This window comes from Diadema setosum, chromosome 8 (assembly GCF_964275005.1).
Source record: "Diadema setosum chromosome 8, eeDiaSeto1, whole genome shotgun sequence".
In the NCBI taxonomy this organism is placed as follows: domain Eukaryota; kingdom Metazoa; phylum Echinodermata; class Echinoidea; order Diadematoida; family Diadematidae; genus Diadema; species Diadema setosum.
In genome coordinates this window covers 37,487,389-37,506,686 of record NC_092692.1, presented here as the reverse complement: position 1 = coordinate 37,506,686, position 19,298 = coordinate 37,487,389, and the positions used below count along the sequence as shown (strand labels likewise).

Below are 19,298 nucleotides of genomic sequence, written 5' to 3'. Positions count from 1 at the left end.
AAGCATTCTGGGATATGTTGTCAAAGGTTAGAAGGTGAAAAAACTTTGGAATGATATCGTTTATATGTCATTTCATTCACTACGGGATATTCCGTATATGGCCCCAGCGGCATTTGGACGAACTACGGAATATCCTGTAGGTGGCCTGACATGGGTTAAAGGTGCATGGTCCCGGTGTTTTAGTCAAATACGTACGCGGGCGCACGGCGCACGTTTCCAATAGAGACCTATGCTATCGACTCCTCTTTGGCGCTTACGCTTTGGTCCACTTCCCCGAGTCCGAAGAAGTCCGATCCACTGTAGTCAGTGGTCCGATCACAGTTCGACTCATGACTCGGCTGAAGGGGATGACAGCTCTAGCAAACTTCTTTTGTGATGTCATAATAAGAAGCACATATGCACGCACCCTGGCATTACTACAGAGGTCCTGTTTACCTTTGGGAGCAATGATTTAAAAAATGTTCAAGATATCCAATTTGATGCATATGTGTAGGTCTGTTGTACCACAAAACACCCTACCATATAAAGTTTTCTCAATAAAGCCTAAAATGTAAGGAGATATCAGTATTTTTCTTTTAAACCGTAATTATAGACGGTTTAGTCTGGAAACATTTAACTATTGTACGCATTTTGTGTATTTCATACTTAACATCGATTATATGGATTCAAATTTTTACAGTGGCTGTTTCTATCCCTAACTCACAATTTAGAACTATTTTAAAGCACTAATGCTAAGTTTTTGTTCACCGGCAAATGGTAAATTATGGTGGGGGGGGGGATTTGTATATTAAGAGTCATTTGGAATTGTAAAAATTCATTTTTTTTCTGCAATTGCCTTCACAAATTCTTATATTTCAAAACTGCCCCTTGTTAACTGGAGTTATACAAAAGGGAAAGTATCAGTTTTTATACCTTTCGGACATGTGAATACCATACCACATCATGGAGGAGCTGTAGAGGCACAGTGGACAACACTATGGACTATCAATCACAAGGTCTCTGGTTCAAGTCCCTTGGCTGCAGAAGTTGTTCCCCCTGGGCAATACACTTCATCCCCATTATTAGGGAGCTTTAGATTTTGACGTGCAGACGTTTGAGACGACGCTTGAGCTGGACGTTCTCCTCTCCCCTGCGTCGTGTAGAAAAGTAGCTTTAGATTACGCTGGGACACAACATATGCAAAATAGAATAGTGCCCCCATATGATCGGTTCATGAAGTAGTTCTCTATGTTGCAAACTGTGCAGACGTAAAAATAGCCCAGTACGCGTAGTGAAAAACTCAGGCGACGCAAGCTAAAAATAGATTGACTTGACGCGCGCTTCTGCGCATACTCAGAACATATTTTTTTTCCATCTGAACGTCCGCGCATCAAAATCTAAAGCTCCCTATTATATCCTTTTGAGGGGACTTCAAGCCCTGGGTCCTGTGGTTCCATGCTTACCATTGTACATGACTTCCTCAGTGGCCATGGTAAACATATGATCATACGATACTGACCATAAAATTCACTCCATATGTATTCTCTTTCCTCCAGGGGCAGCACATACCAGGACAACACTAACGTGGACCAGGCTGGCGGAGCCCTGGCAGGCTTTGTCCAGAACAGGGCGAATCCTTACCCCCCTCCAACGGTGAGTTGGTGGTTCAATTCTGCAGAAATGCTCTGAATGAAATGTGACAGAGAAATCAAGAGATAGAGAATGAGAGGTTCCAAGGTACAATCTCAAGAAAATGCCCGCAAAGTAAGGACAAACTTCTGTGCAATCGCATGAGAAGGTACTGTTGAAGGTAATTTAGTCGAACGAGATTGTCACTTGAGATAATGTAGCATCGTCCTCCTGTATGTTTAAGTGCAATATCTATATCTCCATGGTGACATTGATTTTGATATATAGACTAAAACCAACGTCTCTTCGTGATCAAATTGATTTTAATAGATTCAAACCAATGTCTCTCCATGATCAGTAGATTTTAATAGATAGATTAAAAACAATATTTCTCCATAATCAAATTAGTTTTATTAGATAGATTAAAACCAGACAAAAGGAATAGTATTAGAATCATCAATGTTGGACTTCCGATGATACAGTTTTGAAAATTGTTAAGTTTGCATGTTTTCACAATGCAGTGGATATTGATTGTAGCTACATACAGTGTATGCAAGTTATATGAGGTGATGAATGTCACATGGAGTGAATTGCACATTAACAAATCCAGCCAAGGTATCATAACTCCAATATTTCTGTATTTTCTTTTCCTGTTTTTAATCAAAGTGCTACCTGTTCTTCCTCCAAAACTTAACATACATTTGAGAGTCATCTCGATCTTTTCTGGTTATTATTATTATTATTATTATTATTATTATTATTATTATTATTATTATTATTATTATATTATTATTATTATTATTATTATTATTATTATTATTATTATTATTATTATTATTATTATTATTATTGGTATTATTATTATTAAAATTGCTGTTATTGTTAGCATAATATAATTCTTTTTTTGTCATTAATTTGGCTTCAATATTCTTTCAGTGTAGTGTATTTTTCACAATTTTAAATTTCAAAAAAAGCTTCATTTTGACTTGTTGCAGTGATAATATACATTTCTTCCATGAGGCGAGAGGAATGTCTAGCTAATGATTGTCGAGTCAGTTGGTATGCAGTTGTCTTGTGGTAATGATTACAATTTGTCACATTTCACCACATGCCATCAGTATGAGAGTGTCATGGAGAAAGAGGTGGGTGAAATTTCCAGAGATTACGGAGGACAAGGGGCTTCAGATAACAAAAAAATCTTGTTTGTAATCATGCTTTGAAGTGAGCCTCTACTCTTGTATCTACAAGGTTCCCAGCCCATCAGGGAAATCAGGGAAAATTATTTTACTTTTTTTCCAGTCAGGGAAAAAGTTAGGGAATTTGATACAAATACCTCAAATCAGCAAAAAGTCAGGGAAATTTGATTTGTCCAAAAATCAAAAGTAGTCTGTCAGACTCTGTTATATTTTGTTTGTCTATCAAAACAACTTCCATTGGATGACTGGCCATGTGAAACTGGAAATGAGTTGAAATGATTATCATGGAATTTTGAGACTTCATCAGGGAAAAATCAGGGAATTTTGTTTTCTCAAATGTATTTGATAGGTCAAGCCATTTAGCGGGTCAGTGCAAACCCAGCTTCAGTTGAAACTTTCATGGAAAACACCTCTTGTACAATCATGCATGTAAACTAAGCCCTTTGTCCAGTGCAGAGCTATTATGTATGGCCTGGTATTCAGATGGCTGAAGTGACTGTACACGTAGAACACAATTTAGTCAAATTGATTTTCCAAAATGCGATTGCAGAAATATGATTCTCATTTTATTTCTCTTGCAAGGCATGCCGCAACTATTGTTGCATCACACTTGTTTCTGTGAAAGTATGTTTGCAGTTGAGATCATTTTGCATTTGATCTGAAAAGCCTCTCTCCCAAACCTTACTACAATGCAATGATGTACCCTGACTCCTTTCAGTGTGCTTCTGGTGTCTTTTAATCTTTTCAGCTTTTTGATCCATGTTATGTGTGTTTTTTTACTGTGCTGTGTGTATTTACTCAGTGGATGCATTGAACATTTGAGTAAAATAATTGCATTTGACAATAGACTTTCCACTGTACTCCCCCCCCCCCCCCATGTTAATGTGAAAGTTTATACATTGTTTGAACACAAAATAATATAAGACTATAATGTGTGCAGAAGCAGGGATATCATGGCTAAACTATGTGTGAATGCATCCATGGGGCTCTGTTGTTGCCCTTATCATCTCTGTCGTGAGTTTTAGAGGGAGGTCTTGTCACTGTGCAGCTCCGTTGCGCAGTTTGACCCGAGGAGCAGAGATGAGTAGCTGGCAGTGGTTGGCATGGACAGGTCTGAGCTGCATGTACAGCTGTATATAAAACACGTTTCAAAACAACTTCCCGCTTATAATCTCCACAAAAACGCGTTTCTACCTCAGACGTGTTTGCGAGCTCGCACTTTTTTGGTGTTTCAGAAAGGCGTTGCTAACCCCCTAATCAAAACAGCTTTGTGTTTATCGTCTGCCCAAATTTCCCTGGAAGTTGTTCCAAAACCTTAACACTATGCCAGGAGTGAGTTGATAAACGCACCTGTAGACCCCATTTGCAAGGCGTGTAACCTCCCACCTAGGCTTGTCTGAAGATAAGACGTACACGTACAAAGACGTCAAGAGTCGCTTACCAAATCCAAGTGGATTTCTCTGTCATAGATAGAAGAACTATCAGTGTGGAATATTTCATGGTTTGAAAATTTGCAGGAGTCAACTCAACTAGTCCATTGATCAGAACAGGACTTTATTTTTAAGATTTTTTGTGAGCATTTCAACTATTTACCAAAAAAACAGTCATCTGCAAAATCATTAACCCTAATCCCACTGGTACCGGGTTTTTTGAAGGACTTGAAACCACGGGGCCTTTTTGGCCCCCCCCCCCCCTTCAGATCTCGGTCATGGATCGCGCGATCCTCGCGAAAATTTGCACTAAGGTAGAGGCCAATGTAATCTACAAGACTGTATAGTTAGATTTTTCAAATTTTAATTTATGTATTTTATATTAATTTATGCTAATTTATGCAAAAATATATTTTTTTTTTTGCCTATAAATCAAAAAATAAAGCTCCAAGACTTCAAATTTTTGGTGAACATATTCTTTTCAATATCCTCAACAATAATATTGAAGCAAAATCCGTCTTCTTAATTGTTTTTTTATGTATTTCTTTGTTTTTTACTTTTTGCTTTTTCGCCTCAAAATTTGTCGTAGAAACTTTTTAAATCATAATCAGACTAAAATCAATCATTATCAGCCATTGAAAGTAAAATATTTATTTTTATATGAATTAATTGCAAAAACACAATTTACATTGGATTTGTACACAAAATCATGTTTTTGAGCAATTTTTGGGTCGACAAATTTTTTTCAAAGGGGCGTGGCTTCAAAAAGGTATGCCTGGGAGCGACAAATTTGGTCTCAAAAGTTGCGCGATACTTGAAAGAAAAAAGTTATAAAATGTCGCGGCGAGAGCATCACACGTTGCGGACTAAGCACGTGAAACGTCAAGGGGGGCCAAAATGCCCCCCCCCCCCATGGGAATAGGGTTAACGTTGAATTTTAGCCCAGCTTTAAAAAATAAGAATGTTTCACCTCTTACAGGTTTAAAAGATTTTATTCCTTGATGAAGCTTTGCTGGTCGGGTTTATTTTTACTACTGTGAGTGCTGATAACGAAAGGTTCAATACGTCAAATAGTATACCTAATGCATACATTTATGTAGGATGATTATTAGTGGTACATGTACTGTATGTATTGTATTGTGGGCATTGCTTTAATCACAGTCTCAATTGAGAACCTCCTTAACCGTTGTAGTTACAGTTGTACATGTATTGCAATACAACCCAACTGTACCTCTTTGATTAGATATAGTTACGTGTGTAGATTACTAAAATGGGTCACGTTCTCACCTCAGCTATGTGTTTGTTTGTTTTAGGTTCACCCTGCGAAAATATTCCTGACACCCAATACCACCAGTGACATGTGAGGGTGATAAGGATAACAAGGCAGCGTCACATGACAGTGTCTGCTTGTAATATCCCTTAATGGAGTTCATTTCTCCCATGAGAGAAATTAAGAGAAAAATGTCAAGGTTTTTATACATATGGAGAAAACATGCTCAGAAATTCAGAATTTCAAGTACCCTGTTCGTCTAAAAAGAAGTGAAATAAAATAATAGACCCTGGGCATGCGTATGATTTGCTCTTTTATTCAAGTGTTTGAGAGAGATGCGTGAAAATGATAGAGATGATCTAATATTCATATTTCCATTGTGTTGCAGTGTGGCCGTATCCTCACCCCCCTCCCCCCCCCCCCCACCAGAAAATGTAGTTATCCTTGTGTTTGACGATAATATGTGTCAGAGTGTCAACTTACTTTCTGCATGGATAGTCATTCTGTTGTTGCAGTGTGGTGCCCTATTTTACAGATTTTATTGTCAACCATGAGCTGTAAAATCCATTCATGACCGTTTTCCCCAGTGTAAAAATGTCAATCATTCAATCGATGCCAATCAATTGAATCACTGTCTCTTCCTCCCAAACAGCAGCAGCCCACCGCTGCGCCGACGGCTGCTACGACCGGACGCAGCGGCCTGGATGAGGTCGAGCAGTGGCTTACAGCGAGCGACCTGGTGAGATATTGACATAGGAACAACAACAACAACAATAACAATAACAACAACAACCACCAAATGCTTGACAGTGCACTGACCCTGCCTGCCATGTGTCACCAACTTTCTAATCTTTGTTATTCTCTGGTCTCGCTTCTCAATTGCACTCGCGTGTTTGTCCACAAATTTTCAAACTCGGTTCAGAAGAGGAATCGTCTATCCAAAATATATATTTGCGGTTAACTCAAAAGGCACTTTTCTGACAAGTACATGCAAGTCAAACATAGGGTACTGTAAATATTTGATGGAAATTCCTGTGGGGGATGATTCCCAAAACATATCATGTGTACTCAGTGGATTGAGGAAGTTTATTGAAGCACGCTGTAGAAGTTAAAGGGAAATCTTGATATGACTTCAACAGTCTTAAATTTGTGCAGTTCTAGGTAATTTCATGTACTGGAGCACCACAATAATGATAGATGTCAGAATAGTGCAATGATGTTGAGAAAATATAAACAGAAAAACAGAAAAAGCATTTTCTTGGACACCAAAGGAGCACTGGACCTTACTCCGCCAGAAGACACAGATTAAATATGAAATAATATTAATATTAACATGAATCGTAATATCTGACTAAAGATGAATAATTGAGGGAATGCATACATTGCATGAAAAATTAACTGCACGAAAAAATAAGGAATATCTTTTTATATTTTTCAAAGCTTTGCTTTTCTGCTCTTGCAATTTTTTTGACAGTTATTGTCACTATGATTTTCGCCATTGTCATTATTATTGTTATATAGTGGTTATCATAATAATCTGTAAGTATGCTATTTCTTATGCTTTATATTTGCTCTTTGCAGTCCAAAGAACAGGATGACTATGCAGCAGCTAACACAAATGCAGCGGATGGCGGAATAACAAGTTCAGGTAGGTAGCTCTAGATTGCCTGCAAACCAGTATACAAATGATGCACAGACCTGAGTGTGTCAGTAGGAATTGTGTGCATAAGGCAACTATGGAATGCTCAACCCACGAGGCGAAGCCAGGTGGGTTTAGACTAAATAGGCCGGTTTACTAATACATGCACAGATCTTTAATTTTGCACACGGCCGCAACCTAGGGCAAACAAAGGATATGAGCCTACAACGTCGGCTGCTGCAGCCGTCCCCGACACGTCCCCACATGTAGACTTATGTGTATGTTGTGTACATGTGTGCGATGCATCAACTTTGACTTTACCTCCTGGCATTTCGTGTGGCTCTAAATCAATTCCCAACCTTAGATGAGGGAGAATTCTGCTGTGATCAAATGCAATTTGGACTATAGTTTCGATTTTGTTGAATTTTGGTTTTGATTTTGTCTTCAGTAGTTTCTGAAAATGGGTAGAAAACACTGCTGCTATGGAACATGCAACAGTATATCCGCCTCCCTTCATACTTCAATGATTTTAAAGGGGAAGGCTAGTAACTGATCAGTGGGAATCAGTGGAAATGCTGGGAGATGATTGTTCCGATCCTTATGGAATTCATTCAAGAGTTCATTGTATATCTATTGTTGTGTGAAAATGATTTGCTTCAGAATGGTCTCATATTCAAGTAATGTGCAGTTTAATGCTTCCAGGTTAGCGTCCCTGGTCAGTGACGGAGCATTAATCTGCACATTACTTGAATATGAGACCGTTCTGAAGCAAATCATTTTCACACAACAATAGATATACAATGTACTCTTGAATGAATCCCATAAGGATTGGAACAATCATCTCTCGGCATTTCCACTGATTCCCACTGATCAGATACTAGCCTTCCCCTTTAAGCATTATGATTGATTGTAAAATCTAAACTTCTCAGAACTTTTTTTTTTCGGGGGGTGTAGACAACGAATCTCTCATAATTGATATGTTTCAAAGAATTTTTAGCTCACCTGAGCCAAAGGCTCAAGTGAGCTATTGCGATCGCCCTTCGTCCAGCGTCCGTCGTGCGTCGTCCGTCGTCCGTCGTCCGTCGTGCGTAAACTTTTTACATTTTCTTCTTCTTCTTGAAAACCCCAAGACTGATTTCCATCAAACTTGGCAGGTAGCATCCCTAGGGGGTTAGGAACTCAATTTGTTAAAATGGGCACCATGCCCCACCCAGGGGGCCCCCAGGGGGGCCCAAACCCCCCAAAATTAAGGAATCTGTAAAAATCTTCTTCTCTAGAACCAGAAGCGATATAGCTAAGTTAATACTATGAGTTAGTACATTGATGACTGTAGTTTCAAGTTTGTTCATGGCAGAATCAGGGGTGCCCCCCTTGGGACCCAGGGGAGGGGGGTGGGGAGCGGTCCTAATGGGGCCTAAATTGTACATTTTCATCTTCTTCTTGAAAACCCCATGACCCATTTTCACCAAACTTGGCAGGTAGCATCCCTAGGGGGTTAGGATCTTAATTTGTTAAAATGGGCACCATGCCCCACCCAGGAGGCCCCCAGGGGGCCCCAAACCCCCCAAAATGAAGAAATCTTTAAAAATCTTCTCTAGAATCAGAAGTTATAGAACTAAGATAATACTATGAGTGAGTACATTAATTACTGTAGTTTCAAGTTTGTTCATAGCAGATACAGGGGTGCCCCTCTTGGGGGCGGGGTCCAAATGGGGGCCTGAATTGTACATTTTCATCTTCTTCCTGAAAACCTCATGATGGATTTTCGTCAAACTTGGCAGGTAGCGTCCCTAGGGGGTCAGGATCTCAATTTATCAAAATGGGCACCATGCCCCACCCAGGGGGCCCCATCAGGGGCCCCCAATCTCCCCAAATTAAGGAATCTTAAAAAATTTGGGCCCTTTTTTTTTATTGTACATTTTCATCTTCTACTTGAGAATGCCTGGTCAAATTTTAGTAGAGCTGTGAATAATTTAGATTAGTGACTGCGTGAAAGGTGAACTTGCGATACTCAGGTGAGCGCTAGACCCGCGGGTCTCTTGTTTAAAGTTAGACTCAGACTGATTAGACTTCATGAAATAGAATGATGATTTTGACCCACTTTTCTATTAACAATAACAGTTAGGGGCCTAGCCCTAGTAAGATAGACTAGATCTAGAGTAGATCTAGCTGTAGACCTAAAAACAAAAACAATGATAGACCTACCCTCCCTGACATTCGCAGTAGGCAACATTTATTTCCCCCGTTGACTTATTCATCACGACCCAGGTATGGTACGTCGGTTTGTTGAGGTATGTCCGGTCCTTTTGCGTCAGTCTAACCTCTCCAAGGAAAACACAAACAGGGCTCGTGTCTGAAACCTCATTGAACTTCAGGCTTGAAACATTCCCATCCGCGAAAAGACAGTAGTCCTCAAATGACTTGTATCCCTTTAGCTTTTTCCGATCATAGTCAGTCCGATTGATGATCAGGTAGTTGAACACGTCAAAGAGTCCAAAATCTGGAATACTCTCGAAGTTGGATGTAAACCCAGCGAGCTTGGTAGGATCGGAGAACGAGCAGCCTACCCGAGCGAGCTTCTCCTGCAGTGACCGGCCGGTGTCTGCCCAGGAGAGGTCGGGATCGATGGGCAAATCCAAATCGGCTATGGCAGTTGCAAGTTTGATGAGTTTCTCCTTGTTGTAGCCGCATGTGCTCACACCTCTATCCCTCAAATACTCAGTTAATTCCTTAACTGTCCAATCCTTCCATGGCATGCTCGAACTTTGACTAGAACTTGAAGCTGACACCATCACAAAGCAAGATTATAGCAAACAAAAGTTGTCGATTATCCGCAGCGAGTAACGATCGTAGACAATACACGCATGAATGCAAAAACAATTTGGCATCCGCGCTTTCGCTTGCCCGACACAGTTACAATCACTAGGGTCGCGTGGGATGTGACGTCATTATGCATATCATTAGTAAACCGGTCTATTCCATACTTTACCACCACATGCACACTATTCCTACTGACGAACAAAAAGACATATGCATCATCCATTTTTACAAAATGGGGGACAAACATTTCACCAGAAATACATTTTTTATCATGTACACTAACGTGATGGTTAATGTTAACTGAATGCATGTCTTCTTGGTCTGCCATAGATCAAACTGTGTTACAGTATTCAAATGAAGCACAGGACAGAGTGGATTGGTGAGAATTGGATACGCGAGTTTAACTTTGGAACTGTTTAAACCCATGAGCGCAGCGAGCGGGTTTTAGACCGTTCCCAAGTTAAACGAGAGCATCCAATTCTCACTGAAATACAACCATTTTCCCCATCATGCGTCGGGTACACTGACTACACTATTCAAGACTTGAGCCATGCGTTCGGATTTTACCGGACACATGGCCATGCGTAAGTTTTACAGTGTTTAGGTTTGACCAACAGTGTTGAACAGCATTTTTGATAAAGTGGTATCAAGTGACAATGACTGTTTACGTTGTGAAGTCTCTTAAAGGAAGGTAGTGCTTTGGATTTTCTGTTGTTGTTGTTTTTGTTTGGTTTTTTTTTGGGGGGGTACTTTTTTTGCTCTTACTTTTAAGGCACAGTGTTGTGTGAAGGACATGTTTATATGCTCTGGCATGTTTCTCACTTCACTTGATATACTTCTGTAACTTATTACAGAAGTAACTGAGAATGGAATTATCGCACTTTATCCGTGCAATATGCCGTAATTCTGAGCTTGTGTAGTAAACACTTAACAGAAATTGCAAGATAAGTAAAAGATGGACTACAAGAGGGGGAAAATGAAACTGATTTTGATTATGTCGTGAGAACACATTGGATGACCTCTCCTCTCTTTGGTCTCATCACCATGCAGAGTTCGACAAGTTTCTCCAGGAGCGGGCCAAGGCCGCGGACACCCTCCGGGCGACGGACAACGTCGGTACCCATAGCAACGTCATGGCCCCCGCCTCCAGCTCCCAGAACCGGCAGATGCAGATGAATGAAACGGAGAACAACATGTTTGCGTTATAGGTCGCAGAATGCCTGGAGGGCAGATTTTTTTTTCTTTTCCTCTTTTTCAAAATTTCTTTTTCATCCTTTTCTCACAGGACTTCAATCTCATAGCAACCTCACTTGTCAGTGGGGACACCCTCGAATGAGGATTTGGTGTCCCGTCCCCTTCTTGTGGATTCCTGTTGCATGTCAGTGATTCTTCAAGTTGAGACACAGAAAGCCACTTGGCCCTGTATGTATGTATGCATGCATGCATACATACAATTCACAGATGAGAGAAAGAGAAAAGTTCCTGTTCGTAAGATGTAGGAAAGACATACATGTATGTTTATAGGAATATATCACAGATGTATTTTGTAAGGCATGATACTGCGTACAATATTCCAGACACTTGTGGTAGGCATGATAAATTTTCAGCTGCTTCCTGCGAATGTTATCATTTGATTTCAGATTCTAATATATTTAGAACAAGTGGTACAGATTGCAGTCATAGAGGAGAAGGCGATGTGCCGTCATTACACACACTTCCTGAAGGATCATTGTTATTGGATTCTAAAAGTTGGAGTATTAGTGGCAATTTAGGCACTTGCATTGTTCATATGTCACAGATTCTTTGTTTCTTTTTTTTTTTTTTTTAATAATGTTGAGTGATAATCCACATTTTACTTAAAGCGTACTCTTTGTATGTTATTGTATAAGGGCTTTCTTGTCGCAGACTTATATATAATGCAATTGATGCATAAATGTATTTGAATATCAAAATAAGTTAGATACGAATACCATGTTGAAGACCGCAATGCCTTAAGCAGTAGATATACATAATATATTTTCGGTAATTAACTTCATGTGATCTTTCCCCCCTTTTTCAGGCATAGCGTATTCATTGCAAATTGATTTGATACATTGATCAAGATTTGGCATGAATAAAGATGTGCCAACAACATGTGCAGTGAATGTACATGTGAGATACTCCTATACATGTGTATTTCCTTTATGTAATTATAGTTTTGGATTGTTAAGAATAATTCAATAGTCATGTCTTTTGTTTTCTTTCTTTAAAGTCAACTCATGTATCTAAAATGACTGATTTGTATTTACTGATTTGTATTTAGTACTGAAACAATATTATGTTTGATAGTTTCTTCTAAGATTTTCTCCTGTATGTTTTTGCCTTGGGTTGTCTGCCCCCATTGCCAGTGTTAATCCTGCTACAATATGCCCCACCAGGCATATCCTGGTATCACAATGTATTTTCTTTGCGGAGTGAAGGCATGTGATTCCACATTTGTTTGATAACAGATATTCAGACCGGGTTTGCAAGACGATTACAGTGGTTGCCACAGCTAACCAAAAATTAGTGGCTGGAAGCCGGAAGGAAAAAAGAAAATTGTTGTCTTATTGTTGTCCGACTAAAAATATGTACCATTCAAATACTAGTACATGGTTTTAACATAGACATCCCTGTATTCTGAAGTACATATTTGCACAGTTTTTGAAGATGTGCCTGTAGAAAAACATTGCAAATTTTTGCTGCAGCCTTTTATATGTATATGTCCTTCAATGTCCAGTGTTGTATAGCACACACAAAAGGATCATGCAACATGTGATGGAAAAACATCGCATGGCACAGCTGTTTATAAGATTATAGACAGTGATAAGTTGTGGTTTGCACCGAAAGATAGAGTGCTGACTTTTAACAATGAAAACATGTCAGTAATTACTGAGATTAGCGAATTATTACACTCATGTATGCATGTATTCCCAGATATTTTTTTCTTGGCCAAGAGCAAATGGATTTTTTTTTTTTTATTGTTCCCTCGTATATATTCTGATATTATGAGTCTATGTCAGAGTTCCCCAAGTTTGTATAAGAAGATAACAGATAGATCATGTTTTTTCCTATACCAGAATGCCTACGCCTAATTACGCATTCTTCTCAGCCCTTGTTGATGTATATTCTGCTTTAACAGAGATTCGCACATGGTACAATATTGCATAATGCAGATCTACTGCTTTATTTTTTGAAACCGTTACTTAATTGAGAATACCTGTAAACTTTGGCCATTCCAGTGTATGTGTCCTGAGGGTTGTTTGTTTGTTTGTTTGTTATTATTTTCTAAAGCTGCTTCCATTGATTGCCATATTTTGGATATTGATAGCAGAGTGGAGGACTGTAAGCATTAGCCACAGTCACTGCAGCAAAATTTCTCAAAGTTTAACTTCAAAAAACTCTTTGTGATCCTTGCTCGTCTGTTCACACTGGAAGCCAAACTTCTCAAAGTTGCAGTTCTCGAAATTGTGGTCACTGATGCATGTGTGTGATGAAGAAGAAAGCACACCATCTGACAGCCAATGATTGTGAAGTGACAACTCACACAGGTATAGTGAGGTGCCCGCACCTCTTCAGGGACCCTAATGCCGTCACCCTGCGTAAAATTCCAACAAGAGCACTGAACAAAAATGTACTCCCAGGACTGTGTTCAGCACACTCGAAAATTTGCAGGGTTACCACATCCAAGCAAACCGAGTTGAAAACCGAGCAATTTTTCGTGAAAATCTTGAATTTATATTAGGAATACGTGTTGTAACTATCATCACAGTCACCCGTACGTGTCTTTTACGTGTTTTGTCTATGGGAGCATCACGGTCACCCGAACACATCTTTTACGTGCTTTCTCCATGGGAGTGCGGGGTGACGAGTTGTGGGCCCCTTCCTTAGCACACAACTATTCCGCATCGTTCGCGTTTGACGATGATAGCTGCAAATGTCCGGTATCGATCACTGAACTTGTGGTTCTATTGGAATCTTCAGCATTTTTTCCTGTATGTGAGAGAGCTTTCATAGAATTTCAGTGATGAAATGTGATTTAAACATGCATCAACATGAACTATGACGAGGTTCAGGTCACTCAACTATACGTCCCAATGAATGAGCTCTTCAGAGGCATGGCCTGCAAACAGGTGGTGGAATGGTCATGTGACATACTTAAAGGACAAGTTCACCTTCATATACAGAAATAGTAGTAGAACAGATCAGGGAAAGTTTGGGGAAAATCAGACAATCCATTACAAAGTTCATGAATTTTTAAAGTATCTGCCCAGTCACTGCTGGATGAAAAGGCTACTACAGTATATGATGTCGCATGCGTAGAACGATATAAGGAAAAAATAAAGAGAATTTTACAAAATTTCACTTTTTGTAGAAAGTGCACAATTTCCTCGACTTGTCTTTGACCTATGTTAGGGGTAATATTATTCCCCTTGCCTTCTGAAAGAGGGAAGTCAAGTGTTCTTTTATTATGCCAGAAAATTGTAAATATGTTGAATTTTCTTTATATTGTCTTTATATCATTGTACACATGTGACATCATAAGCTGTAGTAATCTTCTCATCCAGCAGTGACTGAGCAGAAACTTTTAAAATTCGTGACTTTTGAACAGATTGTCTGATTTTCCTCAAATTCTCACTGATGTGTTCTACTAATATTGCTTAATTCCCTCAATCCACATGTCTATGAAGGTGGACTTCAGTTTGTAGCAGTGAGGCTGCACAAACTTCGAGAAGACTTGCAGGGGTTTGGGAAATTTCTCTAGGTTTATTGAGAACTTTTGCAAGAAGTTTTCCGGAAGTCAAGCTGGCAAAACTTTGAGAACTTGAGCTTCACAAACCCAAACTTTACGGCGTTTTTTGTTTGGTTTTGTTTTGTTTTGTTTTGTTTTGTTTTTGCCAGTAAGACTGGCTATTTGAAAGCAGCGTAATTATTGGCCAAAGTAAATCATTAGTCTCAAATTGTAGCTGCACAGAATAAGTTATAGATGTGGAGTTTAGACATACTTGTGATCAAAGTATTGATGATGATGATCATGATAATGATATTTTCTTAAGGTTGTATGTCGGCATAAGGTCACGAATCGCAAGCTGTTCATCAGTTAACAAATTTTCTTCCTCTTCTAAGACCAGTTGGATGGATTTAATTCCATCGTTGTGTCAGCTGTTTCTTTACTTTGCAACCTTGTGTCTACACCTTTTTTTTTTTTTGTAGTAATTGTATCATATGAACATTGAAAGTAGCATAAAACTATATATATATTGTTCCTCTATTGACAGTGTAATACAATCCTGTGAGATTTAAATGATTTTTTTTTCTATTGATATGTACATAAATTTGTGGAATGATATAAAAATTGTAAGAATGTTTATATATGATATGCTTCACACCATTGACTAGACCCATATATCATGATTTTCTGAATGTAGCCAAGTAGAGTTCCTGCGCTGTAGGCATTGAATGTTTTCATGTCTCAGGCAGATATGCTTGGGAGGCTAAACTTAGAAACAGTTATGATGAATTCACCTTGTGCATGATGTAGATTAAGACTTATAGTGAGCTGATAATGGAACATGGTCCTGACGTGTTTGTCAAGCTTCACGCACTCATGGCATTCATTATTTAGCATCAGCAACAAACGTGAGATTAGTGGCATTGAGTATATGACACAGCTGTCTTGGAGATTACACTGTATTATTTGAAGTTCTTATGAAGTTTATTTCCTTATATTTTTCCTTTTCTCAAAACCATGTGTAAGGATTATAATGACTGGACGTTTCAAAAACAAAAAGATTTTTGTAGCTTGCTATATACATGTACATCATGTTTTCTGTAAATAAAATTCAATTTGTGGCATTGCGCAGCATGTGCATGAGATTCCTTCGGATGCATCCGAGTGGCTATATGTGTGCCCAGACTGGCTGTCACTCGCTCACTTACCCCGTTTCATACTGAATTCTGAAATCCCCATAGACTCAATACACAGGCCACCAGGTTCCCGTAGGAAACGGGTTAACTGTGCCATGTTGTACCTGAGGGATGTTACTTGTAAAGACTGATGTAAGTGGTGAAACAATGCCAAGACATCCTGCATGAACCTGCGCCTCTGATCTCGGGATTTGCAATCTCTTTAACCCTAAAAAGACTGGGGGGGGGGGGGGGGGGCCTAAAGGGCCCCCCCTTAAGATCTCGGCTGTGGATCGCGCGATCGCCGCGAAAATTTGCACAATGGTAGTGTGCAATGTAATCTACAAGATCGTATATTTGAATTTTCCAAAATAGTCTTCTTTTATTTTATTTTGATTAATTATGCTAATTTATGCGAGAAATCAGACTCTTTGATCTAAATCAGTAAATAAAGCTCCAAAAGTGCTCATTTTTGGTCTTATTACTCTTTGTGGCATTCTTAGCAAATGCACTTGAAAAAAATTTCGGTATCAAAATTAATTTCTTATTTATTTTATTGTTCCATGAATTTCTTATGTATTTCTTTGTTCTTTCAACCCTTTGTTTCTGTTGTTTTTTTCAACAAACTTTGTGGCAGACACTTTTTGAAGCATAATACTCCTAAAACAAATTAATTTTAGCCATTGAGAGTAAAAATAAGCATATTTATATGAATTATGTGAAAAAAATCAATTTGCATTGACTTTGTACACAAAATCACATTTTTGAGCCATTTTCGGCATCACATGCATGTACAAAATGTTACGTAACTTCAGAACCGTACCCCCGGGCATCACAAATTTGGTGTGAAAATGTGCGGGAAACTTGAAAGAAAAAAGTCATAAAGCATCGCGGCGAGAGCATTGCGTGTTGCAGAGTAATCGCGCGAAATGTCGAGGGGGGCCTTTTAGGCCCCCCCCCCCCCAGTCTTTTTAGGGTTAAGGCACAAACGGATGGTTATGTTGTCTTTGCAAATAAAACCTCAAACAAAAAGGCAGAAAAGAAAATTAACAAACAAACATATCCAAAGATCTCAAAGTAGCGAAATGGTATGGTATTAAAGGTGGTAAGTCCGCACCTGTAATGGATTTGTCATGCGTAGGGTACGACCACTGCTTCGACAACTCTGAGACCGGAGTCTTAAAATACCTTTTGGCTGGAAAAAGTGGGATTTCATAGAATGACACGTTTGAGTGATCATTTGTTGCAAAATTTACAATACCTAGTGGTACATGTAGCTACTCTGGTTACCTTCAACTTTTATTGTTGTAAAGCTATTGAAACACACACACACAAATGAACGTATCGTGAGGTCATTAAGATGTATACAGAGTGAGACAAAATTCAGTTTACAACTTTAACAAAAGATTATGCCTACATGGGGGGGGGGGGGAATTAGAGCATTTTTCCAGATAAATGATGAATGTCTTTTCAAGCACACCGTAACTCTCCTGTGCTGCAAATGCAATTTTTTTTTTAACCACTCTTAGGTTCATTACAATGTACATGTGCTCCAAAGGAAAATGGAGTCTTACATAACACAGGAATTCCTCCCCCCCCCCCCCCCCCGCAACACCAACTCATTTTCTTCTAAAGTGCCTTTTTATCCTGTTTGCACCCCGTTTCATCCCCATTATACTCCCCTCTTTTTTTACCTGTACCACTGCTGCTCATTCGCTCTGTATCACTAGTCCCACACATTGATTCTGGTGTTCTCATGGAGGTGACAGGTATGTAATGGAAATGCCATCAAACAGGAACAGTATAGCCACACAATATTGGACTGAAAATGATCAGTTTCTCTTCACACCATGTGTGTTCTTTATGTATAGTTATAGCGACCATTTTGTGCCATGCTCCACATGCCTGTTATCTATTGTTTTGTTTTGTTTTTAGTTTTTTTAATCATTATTATTTTCTTAAACGAGTACAGAAATACAACAACAAGATATGCATATGTAATTCCTGGGTCTGGATTTTTTTCCCCCAACACAAATGTATTGAAAAATAAAAGATGGAATTGTCAAGAACATTAGCATTGAACTCATGCTTAGATTTGTTTTTGATGACTTTGGGTTTGAATTAGTTTTTGAAAAGCATACATGTTTCTGTTTGTTGTGTGTGGTATAGAATACATTACGTGCATGTATACACTGTAAATATATGCATATATCATATATCATATAGGAGTAATATATGATATATACTTCTTATATGCATACATTTATGTAGACAAATTGATATATACATAAAGATAGATATGCAGGGAGGCCGGTTTCTGGTACTTAATGGAAAAGCCTTCCTTCAGAACATTCAGAATCAATGCTATGCATACATCAGATCCACACTACATATTTACATGTATGAAACATAAAACCACAGGTTATGCTTGAAGAGTTTGTTCGCAAAAACCGATAAGTCCATATTTGCAAAACGGAGATTTTTGCGATTAAAGGTCAAGAAAAATAAAGAGAATAATAAGAAAATTTTTGCTTCTTTTGACCATAACTTCAAAAATGTGCCTTTATATGTAGTGACCAATATATCATTTAAAAGGTATTATTTTGTACTTTATGACAAAGACCGTATTTCAAAATCTTCAAAAATGGGCGTCGGTTTTTGCGAACAAACTCTTCACTTGATCATCAGTGTCTATCACAAAAATCATAATGTGCAAATGGTGGAGGGGGGGCATTTTCAGATCTGCTCACCAAATATGAGATGCTGTCTTTTTTTTTTTAAATTGAAATAATCTAGAAAATGATGATATCAGAAATATCAATTCTGCATAATACAAAATTGGTTCCATGCCTAACAAGTTTCTGCATGGTTTTGTATTTGAATTATAATTTTCTCATATATCTTGCCATGGCAACTGATCGGATGCATAAAAGTCTTCAGCGTGATTTCATCTTTGATTTCTCAAAGAATTAAGTAAGAGGAAATAAAGGAGTGACTTTGCTCATTATTTCTGTCTTTTATTTTAGAGAAACATGTGATTCATTTCAAAACCACTATAAGAAACTTTTTCTACATAAAAGTAATCACGTGGATGCATACAATGATGATACAATACTGGCAAATATTATAAAACCAACAATTAATGACAATGACATTAGTTATGAATGATAATGATCATAATAACAATGGTGATGATGATTTTGATGATATACCAAGAAGAAAAAGCAGGAGGAGAAGAAGTAGAACAAAAAGAAGAGAATTTAAAGAAGAGCAATTTTGCACCGTTGGTCATCATTTTTTCGTACACCATTACACCTGCAATAAATACATGCAGTTCATCCAGACTATTGAAGTTGATATTCTCAGCAAAATGTTACAAAGCTCATTTTTGTTTCGCAGGGAGAGTGAGA

The 19,298-nt window shown here is 38.5% G+C and overlaps 1 protein-coding gene across 1 annotated transcript in view; it reads left to right on the top strand.

Annotated features, from left to right (window-relative positions):
* LOC140232240 (TOM1-like protein 2) overlaps positions 1–11,172 on the top strand; it is a 46,107-nt gene extending 34,935 nt beyond the window's left edge. The window contains exons 11-14 of the mRNA XM_072312374.1: positions 1,536–1,632; positions 6,157–6,243; positions 7,086–7,152; positions 11,014–11,172. Coding sequence (XP_072168475.1) covers positions 1,536–1,632; positions 6,157–6,243; positions 7,086–7,152; positions 11,014–11,171 — 409 coding nt within the window. The 3' untranslated portion in view covers position 11,172. The remainder of the gene's footprint in view (positions 1–1,535; positions 1,633–6,156; positions 6,244–7,085; positions 7,153–11,013) is intronic.
* The last annotated feature ends 8,126 nt before the right edge of the window (positions 11,173–19,298 follow it).